This window comes from Neovison vison, chromosome 1 (genome assembly GCF_020171115.1).
Source record: "Neovison vison isolate M4711 chromosome 1, ASM_NN_V1, whole genome shotgun sequence".
In the NCBI taxonomy this organism is placed as follows: domain Eukaryota; kingdom Metazoa; phylum Chordata; class Mammalia; order Carnivora; family Mustelidae; genus Neogale; species Neogale vison.
In genome coordinates this window covers 211,278,755-211,293,689 of record NC_058091.1, presented here as the reverse complement: position 1 = coordinate 211,293,689, position 14,935 = coordinate 211,278,755, and the positions used below count along the sequence as shown (strand labels likewise).

The 14,935-nt window shown below is 51.2% G+C and overlaps 1 protein-coding gene across 1 annotated transcript in view; it reads left to right on the top strand.

The window, feature by feature from the left end:
• Positions 1-13,130, top strand: part of THBS4 (thrombospondin 4) — a 43,533-nt gene extending 30,403 nt beyond the window's left edge. Inside the window, exons 11-22 of the mRNA XM_044266317.1 lie at positions 721-825; positions 1,389-1,496; positions 1,756-1,915; positions 3,921-4,039; positions 4,904-4,956; positions 7,446-7,639; positions 8,576-8,754; positions 9,394-9,442; positions 9,540-9,736; positions 10,326-10,498; positions 12,241-12,380; positions 12,916-13,130. Coding sequence (XP_044122252.1) covers positions 721-825; positions 1,389-1,496; positions 1,756-1,915; positions 3,921-4,039; positions 4,904-4,956; positions 7,446-7,639; positions 8,576-8,754; positions 9,394-9,442; positions 9,540-9,736; positions 10,326-10,498; positions 12,241-12,380; positions 12,916-12,977 — 1,539 coding nt within the window. The 3' untranslated portion in view covers positions 12,978-13,130. The remainder of the gene's footprint in view (positions 1-720; positions 826-1,388; positions 1,497-1,755; positions 1,916-3,920; positions 4,040-4,903; positions 4,957-7,445; positions 7,640-8,575; positions 8,755-9,393; positions 9,443-9,539; positions 9,737-10,325; positions 10,499-12,240; positions 12,381-12,915) is intronic.
• The last annotated feature ends 1,805 nt before the right edge of the window (positions 13,131-14,935 follow it).

Sequence of the window (14,935 nt, the reverse complement as noted above, 5' to 3'; positions counted from 1 at the left end):
CCACACGCATGCGTTTCTGCTGGGAGAGGAAATGAGACAGTCACATGGAGAACATTTCAACAGTAACTCAAAATTACAAAGACCCATTGAACCAGAAATTCCACACTGAGAAACCAGTACAGGCGCGGAAGGACAAATGTACTAGAATCCCTTGTTGTGGCATTGTTGGCAATAGAGAAAAACGTTTTTAAAAACCGGACAGGCACCCGTAGAACACTGGGTGACTTCATGGAGGCACACGCCTACCACTTTACGCATCCTGCGTCTGTGACCATTAAAAAGAACGGCGTGAGCCTCCGTGGAGTGATACGGAAAGAGCGCCAAGGTACGATGCTCATTTTTTAAAATAAGGTGAAGAACGGTGGATATATGGGCTCTCAATGGCGTCAAAAGATCAAAGACGGAAAAGAATGTCTGTCTGCCTGTCTGCATTGTGTTGTCTCTTATGGTATATGGAAGAACAGATGGCCTAAGCCAAGGGAACAGGAATGGGAAGGAGTTTTCACTCTATGTCCTTCTTACCTTCTGATTCATTAGACTATTTGAAAAATAATAATTTTAGAATCCTACCCAGCAGGGCTATATAGCTCTGGGCCCTCCCTCTGGGGCTGTGCACTGGGGAGCAGGGATTCCCAGGTTCAGAGCAGCGGCCTTTGTCAGTGCCCCCCCACACACACACACCTCAGCTCCCCGAGCATGTGCTGGCCTTTACCTTCACAGTGTGGCGTTGGCTGGGCTGGTGATGGCTATATCTGTGGGAAGGACGTGGACATCGACAGTTACCCTGACGAAGAACTGCCGTGCTCTGCCAGGAACTGCAAGAAGGTAAGGGGGACACACGGGAGAAAAACTGCACCCACCGTGGCTTCCAGGGCCCTGTCTTCTCTCAGGGAGAGATGCTATGGGTTCCACTGAAAATGGCATTTTTCACGTAGCTGCCTCTCACACATCACAAGGCAGCCATCCAGGTGAAGTCAGGTGGGTGCGGTCAGCATTGAGGTTGGAAATCCTTTCTGACTTAAGACAGAGGTAGATGAGGGTGGGGGAAGTAGGGAGAAGTTGGTAAAAGGGTAAAGACTTTCAGTGATCAGATGAATAAGGTCTGAGGCTGTCGTGTGTAACATGGTGACTTTCATTGATAACACTACACTGTCTAATTGAAGTTCACTGGAAGGGCAGAACTTAAACGTTCTCAAGGGGAAAAAAGGTCAGTATGTGAGGGGCGGGACATGTTAACTCCACGGTGGGAATCATTTCACAATATAAATGTATGTTAAATCATCACCGTGTGCTTCACATATATTAGAGTTTTTTCACGTATGCATCAATAAAATTGAAAAATCGAGTCGGATGTAGAAGTCTCTCTGAGCCCTGTTTCTTCTCCCTAGGACAACTGCAAGTATGTGCCAAACTCTGGCCAGGAAGACGCAGATAGAGATGGCATTGGGGACGCTTGTGACGAGGACGCTGATGGAGATGGGATTCTCAACGAGCAGGTACGTGCTCGTCGGGAGGGTCAGGGAAGTGCCACATGCCAGGGACGGTGGAAGAAAGCCCGTGAAATCACCTGTTTACACAGGTCATCCCAAGCGTTGGTTTCCACGCCTGTGACTCTGTGGCATTGTGACTTTCTGTCCTGAGCGCTGACCGCATGGGACCACAGGGACGGAGGCTGGCTGACCCGCCTCTACCACAGGACCAGCAACTTGGGAGGGACTTTGTAGAATCTGAGTGTTTGGTCTTCTGACCCTTTAGGATAACTGTGTCCTGACTCACAACGTGGACCAAAGGAACAGTGACAAAGATATCTTTGGGGATGCCTGTGATAACTGCCGGACTGTCCTGAATAATGACCAGAAAGACACTGATGGGGATGGAAAAGGAGATGCCTGTGATGATGACATGGATGGAGACGGTGGGCTTGTCTTGCTTTGTCTTTTATTTGGGACTCCTTTGTCCTTTTGCCCTTGTTCTCTATTAGGAACAGAAATAGAATTGCTAACTCGGGGGGCGCCTGGGTGGCTCAGTGGGTTAAGCTTCTGCCTTCAGCTCAGGTCATGATCTCAGGGTCCTGGGATTGAGTCCCACATCGGGCTCTCTGCTCAGCAGGGAGCCTGCTTCTGTCTCTCTCTCTCTCTGCCTGCCTCTCTGTCTACTTGTGATCTCTCTTGGTTAAATAAATAAATAAATAAATCTTTAAAAAAAAGAATTGCTAACTCGGAAGTCCTCCCACACCAAGTGGTTCCCCGTGATCTGTGTCTGGCCCACCTGTTTACTTTTTTTTTTTTTCTTGAGAGGGAGAGGTGGGGACAGGCAGAGGGAGAGGGAGAATGTTTAAGCAGGCTTCATGCCCACTGCAGAGCCGGACACAGGGCTCAATCTCACAAGCCGGAGATCATGACCTGAGCTGAAATTGAGATTCATATACTTAACCGACTAAGTAGCCCACATGCCCCTGGACCCCTTGTTTCAATGGAAGGAGGCTCCATAACCCACTCCCCTATTTATTAACTCTGAGTGTTCCTGGAACTCTACATCATTGCCAGAAGCTTTGTAGGAATTACTTTAAGCAGTGTCTTGTCAGGGCTGTGTCTTTGTACGGCCTCTGTCCTCCCAGAGAAAGTATATCTCCCCCACCACCTCCTCCAGCATCCTCTCCACGCCCAAGAGCCCTAGAAGTGGAGAGTGGAATGAGGGGGCCTCGAGCAGGGTCGCGGGCTACAGCTGGGTCTGGCTGCTCCTGTGGAGAGTCGGGCTTCTCCTGGGAGATGAGTCCATGTCCTGCCTATTCCGGGAAGAAGGTGGGGGCAGAAGAGCTGCAGTGCCCAGCTCCTGGCTCCACTGAAGGGGCCTTCACGAGTGTGGGCTGTGCGAATGGCACCCCCGGGAGCCCAGCGTGAGCGCTGGAGCCTCTCTGGATGTGAAGAAGGACATGTTTGGGGTTTTTTTTTTTCTTTTTTAAGATTTATTTATTTATTTGAAAAAGAGAGAGTGCAGGGGGTGGGAAGGGAGAGAGAAAGAACCTCAAGCAGACTCCCTGCTGAGCTCCACAAGGGGCTTTGATCTCAAGACCCTGAAATCGAGACCTGAGCTGAAATCAAGAGGCAGCCGTTTCACCAACTGAGCCGCCAGGGTGCCCCAAAGGACATTTGTTCCCATGTCATTTGCATAACACATAGATGACTGTCATTCAGGTATAGACTGGATCTCATCGTTTCTGAAAAACATTTCACATGACAAGGGCCTTGAAGGAAAATCTTTCCAGAAATATACCCCGTTCCCTCCACCCACCCAACCACCACACAGCCCCCACTCCAGAATACCCTATGCCTCCCTGAAACACGACTTCGTCTTCTATAAGCCTGACTGATGGCCAGATCCAGTGGTATGTGGCGAACCAGCTCAACAAAATAAAAAAGCCCCAAGTTGCAGCATTTGCCAGTTTCCGTGACAGAAATACCACTCCTGCCGTGACTAAGGACAGGCTGCTGATATGAAAGGACGCGGTGAGACAAAAGCTGAGAAGATAGGGACACGGTGGGCCTGGCTCTGGTACGCCACCGCCCCTGCCCTCAGGGTCTGTCTTTGCTCACACCCCAACAAGGCCCCTCTCCAGGGTGAGACCTTTCCCTCGTGACCTCCTCGTCTGGTTGCAGTGATAGCCCTTGACATCTTGGACAACTTAAAACTCCATGGGGAAAGGCCTCAGGTCACCCTCATTGTTAAGTCTCTCAGAATCCATCCTTTGATGTTACTTGCAGATAACTGCTGAGAAATGTAGTGGCTCTGGGATGACGGCCCAGGCACAAGTCACTCCCCAAGCGCCTGGGTACAGGGCTGCTCTCTTAGCGCCTAGAAGTCCGTGTTCTAAGACTCTCTGCAATATTCACTTGACTCAGGGAAGTGTTCCTTTCTTGCAGGAATAAAGAATATTCTGGACAACTGCCCAAGAGTTCCCAACCGTGACCAGCAGGACAGGGATGCGGATGGTGTGGGGGATGCCTGTGACAGCTGTCCTGATGTCAGCAACCCTAACCAGGTGAGTAGCTTTTGGGGGATTCAGACTCCAGACTGAGCTCCCCTGTGCAAAGAGTCTTTAAGACACTCTTAAAGATCCCAGCTCAGCTCCTTGCTGTTGCCATGTGCCTCCCGGAGCAGAGGTGGTGGGATTGTATACTTCTGGCCTGGAGGCTCTAGGAAGACTGCCATGGGGGTGCTGAGGCCTCCTGGGCAGGTCTCACATGTTGCAGACTGCCCGTGAGGTGAGGAGAAGGAGTTGAGTGATGCCCCAAACCTGTGGGTTTGTTGAGAGGAGCATGCAACATGGCGGCTAACCACTGGGAGCCTTGTGTCCTTTGAGACCCCAAAGCCCTACAGGACCCATGTATGGATGCCTCAGATGCAGTTCAGTCAGCGACGTGTTGTTTCCCTTCTCACTCCTCCTTCCTGTCTAGATAATTGGATAGGATGTGTCATGTATTTTTAAAGCTCTGCGAGAGGGGCGTCCTTGTTGCCCTCTGTGACTCACTCCCACTCTGGCTCAATTCCAACATGCCGAAGCAAAATCCGTTTGCCTTGTCCCCAGGCCTTTGGCCGGCTCCCCTCCGACCCGTGCCAGAGTTGCACGTCTCCACCTGCCAGCGTCCTGCCCCGGCGCCCTCTCCAATCAGCTCATCTGGTGTGTAGGCAGCCCCGCCATGTGGCTTGATATTTTGGAAGGCTTTCTTGACAATTCAGCATTGTGCCTACACCAATATGGTGTTGTCCTTTTGCAGTTCTACACCAACCCAATTCCAGAGAAATAATTCCTGAGATGCGGGGATGAAGGGCCAGGTCTGCCTTCTCTGGAACATTCTGTCCGTGAAGGCCTAGGGGTAAATAACATGTTCTGTTCTCTTTGCAGTCTGATGTGGATAACGATCTGGTTGGGGACTCCTGTGACACCAATCAGGACAGGTAGGACCCTTTTCCCCCAGCTGCATCAGGGCCAGATGAAAAATTCGGAGACCATTTTAGCCTTCAGAGCTTGCTGCTGCTGCCTCGCTTTGGGATCTCTCTGAATAGATTGAGAGAGATTGAGCCACTGGTGGGCTGGTCAGAGTCACCACACCTCTTTGAAAGTTCTCCATAGTGGGGTGACAGGGTCAGGAGGGGCCACGGGGCACTCCAGCGAGTGAGACTGTATTACAGGAGAGGCCATGGGCCATCGTGCTTCAGAGCTGGGGTCTGGAGGACTTGCTAGATGCACACCCCAGCCCCTTCACTTACAAATGGGCTAGGCTTAAGCAAGTCACTGGTCTCTGTGCCCCAGAAGGCTTACCGGAAAAATGGGGATGACAGTGACATGTAGCTCATAGGTCTTTTGTGAAGGCTGAGTTAATGGACAGAGTGCACATTACAGTTTCCCTTACATAGAAGCATTCGGTAGGGTTAGCTGTTTTATTATTGTACTCTTTCAGCCCAGGAAGGCTTCCCCATGATCCCAGAATAGACAGTTGGCTGAGGGAGCACCGTGATTTCATTGTCCTTGGAATTTGCTCATTCTGTATCTGTTATTTGGGGGGTAGTGTTCTGGGCAAGGGAGTTTTGTCAACCCTCCTAGCCCCACATGGAGACAGTCCTGTATTAAGACACGGGGCTGGATCAGATCCAGGATCTGATCGTCACCAGGAATGTCACCGGGAACGTTAGACAAGATCATGTCTGCCTTGAGGGCACCTGCAGTCAGAAGGGCTCTGTCCCCTCTCATCTGTAGCTGGAAGGCTTAGGGAGGTGGCAGGACAGGGATGTGAGAGGTAAGGGATTTGGGAAGGCAGGGCAGGAAGAAAGAGGGATTCCCTTCCCAACCTCCTCTCCTAGGGTGCCCTACAGACAGTGGTTCCCGAGCCCAACCCTATGAAAGGACAGCTCCTAGGAAGCCCCACCTCGGTCCTTGTGCTCAGCGTCCTTGAGGCCGAGTCTATGCGAGCCAAGTGAACTTAAAATGTGCTTCTCAAGTGCACTCTCAATTTCCTCCTCTGCAAAGTAGAGAGAATGAAATGTGCCTTGCTGCCTTGGATAAAAATGAACGAGAAAGTAGGTAAAGCTCCCGGCAGAAGGCTGGCCCTTGGGTGACCGGCAACAAGCCGTAGCTGTGTTACTGTTACCATGGCATGGGGAGAGGCAAGTCAGCACCAGAGTCTGACATGGGAGGTCACCATTGCTGCAAAGGTGGTGGGACTGGTACCCTTAAATCCCCCTAAGTGGTGGGCATCAAGAATGTTCCCTGGGGCGGGTCCTCTTGCCCTGACTGCCATCCAAGGAATCTCCAAGAGATCCTACCCTGTCAGCCTCTAGATATTTGTCTAAAACAACTGACTCATTCTGCTCCATTTTAATTCCCACAAACTTGAACCTTGGGGAGGAGGACAGGAACTGCTTGTTTTTGCAAAAAAATGTTCAAGGCTCTATAGAATGGCTTCTAATGGAAATAGCTCAATCTTCCTTAAAAAACAGCCCTGCTATAGTCACAGGCATTCCACTGTTGGAACCGTGTCATTTTCTGCTTATCCAGGTGGGCCTCATTTTCTCTGGGACCCATCTGGGAAACGGGGCCTGAGGGGCATGGACTCATCTCTAGCTTCCCTCCCCTGTCCTACCCTTGCCTGGGAGAGGCCACAGGAAGAGCGGGGTGAAGGGAGCATCCGCTCTGATTCAGAGCTGCCGTGGGAGGCCTCCATTAACCCAGGGAAACCTCTGGGGACAGGGCAGTCTCATCCTTGGGTGGCCGTTAGGCCTGGAGAACAAACAATTGTCACGTGGACAGAGAACAAGAGTTCTGAGAAGTGCTCGAGAGAAGGAGTGAGCCCAGCCTCCACGTTCCCCTCTCAGAAAGGGGTGGCCTTCTTCTCTCATTCTCCCTGTGGCATTCAGGTCTGAACCGCCTTGGGTCTGCTGGGCAGGGAATAGGAGAGGACTAGAAAACACCGCAGGGCTTTCCAGGAGCCGGCACATAGAAATGCTTCGTCATAGATTCAAATGTAGCATGAAAAATTCTCATCACATAAGCATTTAATCTTCGTAACAACCCTACGAGGTAGGCTCGGTTATGCCCGTTTTACAGATGAGGACACTGAGCCACAGTGGGGTCACATGCTGGTAAGTGGCTGAGCCAGGATTCACACTGTACGTTCTCTGGGTTGGGGGAGGTTGGCAGTGATCAGAGTCCCCAGGGACTGAGAGGAACATCTGGTCACAACATCAGGAATCACCCTTTAACTTAAGTAGGATATGCTCTACTTGTTTCAACAAGATGGGGAAGTAGAAAAAGGATCTCTGAGGCCCAGAGGCCAGGCTTGTCTGAAGACAAATGGGTTTGACAAAAGACAAGCCCCCAAACACCCTTCGTTTCTTATCCCTGTTGTCTGCTCACCGGTGCCACACGTCACCTCTTCTTTCTCCCACAGTGATGGAGATGGGCACCAGGACAGCACAGACAACTGTCCCACGGTCATCAACAGTGCCCAGCTGGACACTGATAAGGATGGGATCGGGGACGAGTGTGATGACGACGATGACAATGATGGCATCCCAGACCTGGTGCCCCCTGGACCGGACAACTGCCGGCTGGTCCCTAACCCAGCCCAGGAGGACAGCAACAGTAAGTGGGCCCAGCCCAGGATGGTGTGGGACCTCCTCCACCCAGGCTCCCCTTAGGCACATGGTCAGGCCTCTCCCAGAGCTTCTCCAAGCAGCTACAGCTTGTGTGGACAGTGGATGGCCAGTAGACACCATTCTCTAACTCTTCAGAGAAGAGCTGCTTTGTGGCTTCAGAGCAGCTCTGGGATGCGGTCACATGGGACAGGGAAGCAGCCACATGCTCCCACTCCAGGGGCCTGGGCAACTGCTCCACCATCTTGCCTGCTGCTTTCCCCCAGGAGTCACAGAGAAGGAGCAGGACAGAGAGAAGGGCATGGCAGCAACTGGCTTAGACCGGGCTGGGCCGGTAGGGAAAAGCACGTGCAAAGCCAGAGACGGGACACAGCAGTGAGGACCATAGTGAGCTGGTGAGGGCATGTCCACCCACAGCTAGACAGTATTTCATTCACGTATTTTAATACCATGTCAGCTGAACAAAACATACCATGAGCCAGATTCCTCCCAAGGATCAATAGAAATCATGGTCTTAGAGACACTCTGGTGACAATAATTCCCCTGTTATTCATATGCTCTAGAGAAAGTGCTATGGGCATTTGCTGTAAGGTCAGCCTTAAGATCCACCAGTCCGTGAACACCGGTCTCCCTAGAGAACCTGCAGCGTTTCTTATCAGCTTTGAACAGTTGTCTTCCACTCTGCCCCCAGGAAGTTCTTTCGGTCACACACAGTGGGGTTCACCAGCCCACCATATAGACCCCAGAGTGGGGCCCAGGGCCACCACGGACGTAGCTGATTCTGGGCTCTTCTGCCGACACTGAAAACGTCAGCTGGGTGGGGCCTGGGTTCCCTTCAGCTCCTGGCCCAGCCCTGTCTCTGTCAAGGAGCAGTGGGGTGTGTGGGTGGCAGCCGGCTCCCGTCCTCCTCCCCCACCCCACTCAGGCGACGGCGTGGGAGACCTCTGCGAGACAGACTTTGACCAGGACCAGGTTATCGATCGGATAGATGTCTGCCCGGAGAATGCAGAGGTCACCCTGACCGACTTCAGAGCCTACCAGACTGTGGTCCTGGACCCCGAAGGGGATGCCCAGATCGATCCCAACTGGGTGGTCCTAAACCAGGTACGTGCCATGTGGCCAACAGCAGTGCAGTGCTACCTCTCAGCACAGCCCTTGTGGCAGAGGCAGGTAACCGTGGGAGGGGGCACCGACCCGGGCTGCAGGGAACTCCTCACGGTAGTCCTGTGACCGAGCATGACCACTAGCCCCAGCTCACATGGGAGACAGAGCCTCACCTGTCTGCAATGCCGGCTCAGTGGAGCACCGCAGGGCATGGCGGAGCACGCGGGGATGGAGCTCCAGGCCGGCCCTAAAGCCTTGCTCGTGCACTTTCCCAAAGACCACCTCCCCCACATCCTCCTCATCAGACTGCAGCAGGCTGGCACAGAGAGGCTGAGACATTTTAGTGTTACCGAGCCAGTCACGTTCATCAGAAGTGTATGTTCTCCCCAAATCAAGCGGATCCAGCAGACCCTTCATTACAGTTCTAGCAAAATTCTTTCTGTTCCGCTTTTTCTTTTCCCCTCACAAGTCTGTGCTTTCTTGGAGCACAGACCGAGGTAGAGCAGTTGCTCAGATCATGCATCTTTGTGTGGAGGTCAGAGCTCGCTGACCGCTCCCCAGCGCGCCGGAGGCCCTGGGCTTCCTCGAGCTTCTCCATCCTCTGCGGCGGCCCTGAACTCTTTTCAAATGTCTCTGCAGGGCATGGAGATTGTGCAGACCATGAACAGCGACCCCGGCCTGGCAGTGGGTAGGTCCAGGTCCTCTGCACCCCGTGGCTAGAATCCAGTCTTTGCAGCTCCTTCCAGGGCTGGTCTGCTCTTCTGACCTGCTTCTGATCCCTCCAGGGTACACGGCCTTTAACGGAGTTGACTTTGAAGGGACCTTCCACGTGAACACCCAGACAGACGACGACTATGCCGGCTTCATCTTCGGTTACCAGGACAGCTCCAGCTTCTATGTGGTCATGTGGAAGCAGACAGAGCAGACGTACTGGCAAGCTACGCCATTCCGGGCTGTCGCCGAGCCTGGCATCCAGCTTAAGGTAGCCACGGTTCTCAGTCCGTCATCTCCCCTCAGAGCCCTTCACCCTCCTTTTAAGTCCTGTTCTCCCATAGGGCATTTAGTTCATCTGTGAAACTGAGGTGTTTATGCTTGAGTTCAGGGCAGGGCCCACCCAGGGCCTTGCCTTCATTCCTTTGTACAAGCCACATCCTAACCTCTGGGTGACTGACGGGGAGTTGGGGGGGACCCCGGGGACACTCCGGGGACATGTCAGCAGGTGCACACTGCCAGAAACTGGCTCGTCTGTTCCTGCGCTAGGGCCAGCTCGGTCTAGAGATGCTACCTCTGTCACTCCTGCTGGGAGAAAAGGCAGCCTTTTGAGCACTCCTTGGACAGATGTGGGGAGCAAGGGATTCACAGCAGGAAAAACATGGAATGGGTTAATGGGGTGTCAGCCAGTGTTGATGACTCAAGGACTAAGGGTGACCTCAGTAGAAAGGGCATTTAAGTGTTTATGCTTTTATCCAGATCCAAGGCAGCCAGATCATAACCATGAAGTCAGCACCCGAGGGACCCAGGATGGGTGGGCTGTGCCCTCTATTCTAGAACCTTGCCTATATCCTTTTCAGGCTGTGAAGTCTAAGACGGGCCCCGGGGAGCATCTCCGCAACTCCCTGTGGCACACGGGGGACACCAGTGACCAGGTCCGGCTGCTATGGAAGGACTCAAGGAACGTGGGCTGGAAGGATAAGGTCTCCTACCGCTGGTTCCTGCAGCACAGGCCCCAGGTGGGCTACATCAGGTACGTGCAGGACACAGCTCCTCACCAGGCAGAGGAAGCAAAGCTCCCCCCCCACACCCAACTCCTGCATCACAGAGTTGACCCAGGATGGCCTCCAGGACTGCCGAGACGTCTGACTACAGCTCCCAGCAAAGAAGTAGGAAGGAGACACCCAAGCCCCGACCAACCACATGGACATTAGGGCCAAGCTGAGGGTTAAAGGGACCTTCTTCACAGCAGGGTGGGGGCGGGGGTCTCAGCATTGGAGGATGGAGGTGCCCAACTGATGCTCCCCTTTCTGCCATGCCGACCAGTGTGGGGGAGATGGGGTTCAGCCTCCCCTCTGCCCCTGCCCTGGATGGCAGCTTATTCATGAAGAGGTCACAGCACACTGCCGTGAGTCCCTATGGTCCTTCCCTGCTGGTCTAGAAACACTATGAAGGCCATGCCTGGATCTCATTTTACCTTGTTCTCCTCACTGCCAGGCCTTCCCACATGGGGCAGGAACTAATCTTCCTGGGAGCCCACACAATCTGCCTCCTTTCCCTCTAGAACGATTGAAAAACACTCAAAACTATTCTCAGCAGCCGCGGATGGCTTAGGCTGCATCCTTGAAACTGAGACCATGTATTTACTCTCAGTCCTCAGACTTGCAGATCAACACGGAGGCCTCTGACATAGCACACTGAGGAAGGAGTACTGATCAGGGCAGGAAGGCAGCCTCGTGAAAAAACAATCAGGACGGCTAGTTCACGTTTTGTTCTTCTGTGAGACATTAAGTCCAATGTACTGTTTGTCACACAGGAAGATAGATGATCGTGGTCTCAGCCCTGTGAAGGCTAGTGCCTCCTTTTCTGTCTCAGAATGAAACTGTAGAAAATACAATCTGATCCCTAACCCCTATAACAGACAAATAAGAATGTATAACAAAATCACGCCAGTGCCTAGACACCACAACTCCACGACAGGAAATGGAGGCAGCGACATTCTAATGCAAATTGTTCTGCTGGTGACTTAAGGTCTAAAAGGGAGAACAGCTCTTTTTACGCAAAACAAAGTGCTCCATCATTTCTCAATTTACCCCAGAAAATTCAGTATATATTAAAGCAGTGCAGAAAATACCTGATGTTCACAAGTAAAAGGAAGTTAGGTTCTAGGTCCAGATAATTATAAACGGGCTCTTCACCTACGCAAGTGTCTGGAGGAACTCTCCAAATGCATACGGCTTGCAAGACAAGCTTTTGTTCTCTCCAGGGCCTTGTAAGCCCTTCAGCATCCCTGGCTTCTATCATGAAATGCCAAAGAAACAGCCAGAAATGTCCCCGCAAATTTCTAAAACCCTTTTTTAGGGAGCACTACTGCCCCCCGGCCGGGATCACTATTCTGAGATTCCAGCAGATTCTGTCATTCAGAACAAAGGAAAAGCAGTGGTTGTGAAGCATGATGTCTCGACAAGGTAACCCAAAGGACAGTGAGGTCACCAAGGCTCTTGGTCCTAGGTCGTAGTGTGGTGTAACTCTGCAGCAGGTACCCATCGAGTTTGTGGGCCCAACATCGTGTCGGACCTTTGGAGACCGAGAATTTTGGTGGGCATGAACATACAGTCCTTGACCATGTGGAGCTCCCAGTCTAGTAGGGAAGGGGCAACAGCTAGAGCACAATTGAGGCCTGTGAAAATGGATTATGAAGCAGCAAAGAAGTGGGTCTGACCTTGACCTCGGTGTGAGTTTCCTGGTGACTGGCTTGGGCTGTGTTGTCTGCAGAGTGCGATTTTATGAAGGCTCCGAGTTGGTGGCTGACTCTGGGGTCACCATAGACACCACCATGCGTGGAGGCCGGCTTGGCGTGTTCTGCTTCTCCCAAGAAAACATCATTTGGTCCAACCTCAAGTATCGCTGCAATGGTAACGTACATTCTCGTTACTATACAATATCAGAATTAGAATCCATCAAGTAACACCACCTTATGTTTATAGCACATTTTCCTCCCAGGAGCCCAAAGCCCGTGCCCTGTATTCATGAACATGTAACCATCTCTGTGTAACTGAAGTAAATGGTAGATTTTTTTTTTTCCTATTTGATAGATGAGGAAATTGAGACCCATAGAATTTAACTGCTTGGCTTAGGATTTGGGGGTTCAGTGAGAAATTCAGTCAGATTTAATTTACAGGCAGCCTTTATTTTCTTATGGCTCAAACATAATCACACTCAAAATCCATTCTGCCTGCTAATTTCCTTCAGGCCTGTGAATGAGCACTCCTGGGCTTTAAGCCAACAATTTGCAAAGCAGCCGGAGGTAGAAAATGGCTGTGGAGCCTTCTGGGGCCTGTTGCTCGGGCTAACAGCGACCCCTACAGGACGCTTGCACAGCATGAGATGGACCAGGATCCCAGTGGAAGAAGCCTTCCTAACCTACTCTGTGCCTGTTCTTGTTTGCAGACACCATCCCAGAGGACTTCCAAGAGTTTCAAACCCAGAATTTCGATCGCCTGGATAATTAAACCAAGGAGGCAGTCCGTAACTGCTTTTCCAAACACTAAAGCCCTATATTTTTTAACTTCCTACCACTTTTTTTATATACACCGTGGCTTTCTTTTACCAGTCCAGATATATAAAACTTTTTATATGAATGTGGCAATAAAGAAGAGAAATTTCTAAAAACCATATTACTCAGATATTGCTTACGTGTGGCTCAGGCTTTGAGGGTGTGTGTGTTGTTCTCGGAGGGATGCACATTGAATTTGAAGGGGCGTCTTTTTCAGTGTTCAGACCGGGTCAGTCCTTGAGACTGAGCAAGTGTGTGAGTCAGAAGTCTCACACCAGAGAGCTCCTCTGTGGTCATCCCAGCTTCCTTTCACAGAAAAGGCTAACAGTGCCATTAGCAGCTTCCCTCTTCTGGGGAAGGAGCCTCAAAAACACCTGCTCAGGGGAGCCTTTTCCAAGAAGACTTTTCCTGACCAATCCTGGAGCAAATTTGTTCAATCTTTTCTGACCCCCTCCCCCACTCCACACACACCTTCTACACCAGCACCTTCAGGGCCTGTTATGCTTGTAGATTTGGCTCCCCCTAGTGGAAGGCAAACTTACTGAGCTAAAGGACCCTGTTTTACTGTCATCCGTATCCCCCACGCCCAGCTTAGTACCTGGATGTAGTAAATACCCAGTACGTGTTTGCTGGCTGGTGGGCTGGCCGCCTCTTAAGTTATGAGACAGCAGTGCAGATGGAGCTTGTAATCCCTCCTACAACTCAAACAGCTCCTCGCAATATGTGCTCCAACTATGATGGTCTCCCTGACATCCCATGAGTGTGGTACAGAGATGTGCCTCATCTCTACACTAGCCTTTCTACCATTCCGTTTGTAAGGCAAAGATCCTGGCAAGTTTTTACAAATTCCCTAAGAATTCTCCTTCAAAGAATATTGCTGGGTAGTAAACGATCCCTCTATTCCCCAATTCCCGGAGGTCTCGTGAATCCTAAATAAAGGAGAGACACGGTCACCACAGTTGGAGCATGATTTCAGTAGGCAGAAAATACAAGGGCAGACGCATGACCAATGAGAGATACAGAGGGTTTCGCGGTATCTACCCACACATGGAAACCCAACAGACAGATGTTGCCTCATAATGCAGAACATTTGATCTCCCACATCAAGGTTTTCAGTGAGTGGCCCGAATTCAGGCCTACCAACTGTTCCCTCCACTGAGACTGTCTAGTCTCCCAGGGGGATTCTGCTCCATGACCTGCCTTCCAAGGATTTCTGTGCCATGTTGCTCTCAAGGGTTTTTCCCAGTCTGTGGTTCTATATCTACAAATCTTTCCCAATTCCAAAAAACCTTAGGAGGACAAGTTCACTTGGTTGGAGATCTCTTTCGATCTTCTCCTTTTCCTCACTTTTTGTATCTCCCTGGAAGGTTATTTCTGAGTGCTTAGGGACTCTAGGAGCTCTTCCACCCACTGTATCAATAGTACCGTTAGGTTAGACCTTTGTAGCCATTTTAATGCCCTTTTACTGTGCAGCATATATAATAATGCCCTTTTACTGAGTCTCTGGCACTTTCCTAAGCAGTCTGATGAAAACCACAGATCTACTTCTTGAGAGATTTCATTCTCATCATTGAAGTACATACCAGATCCTGGGCCAGAAATATGTTAATCTCTAGGGGGAGGTTGTGTTGATCTGGATCTGGTTGTGAGTCTGAGATGAATTCTTCCAGTATCTTGATCTGACATGCAGTGAGCCTGGTTTCCTTATCAAAACCATCTTATGGCTCCCATGTTCGCTCCTTCCTGAGGCTGGTGGAAAGAGGAGGCAGCCTTTCTGTGCCCTCCCCACCCTCAAGTCTCCCCACCATGAGCTCTGCCATTGCTCTGAGAAAGCAGCATATCCACAGGAAAGTTTCCTTAATCCTGCTAGTATCATCAGCCTGCTGGAGATCAAGGATCTAATTGCATCCCTTA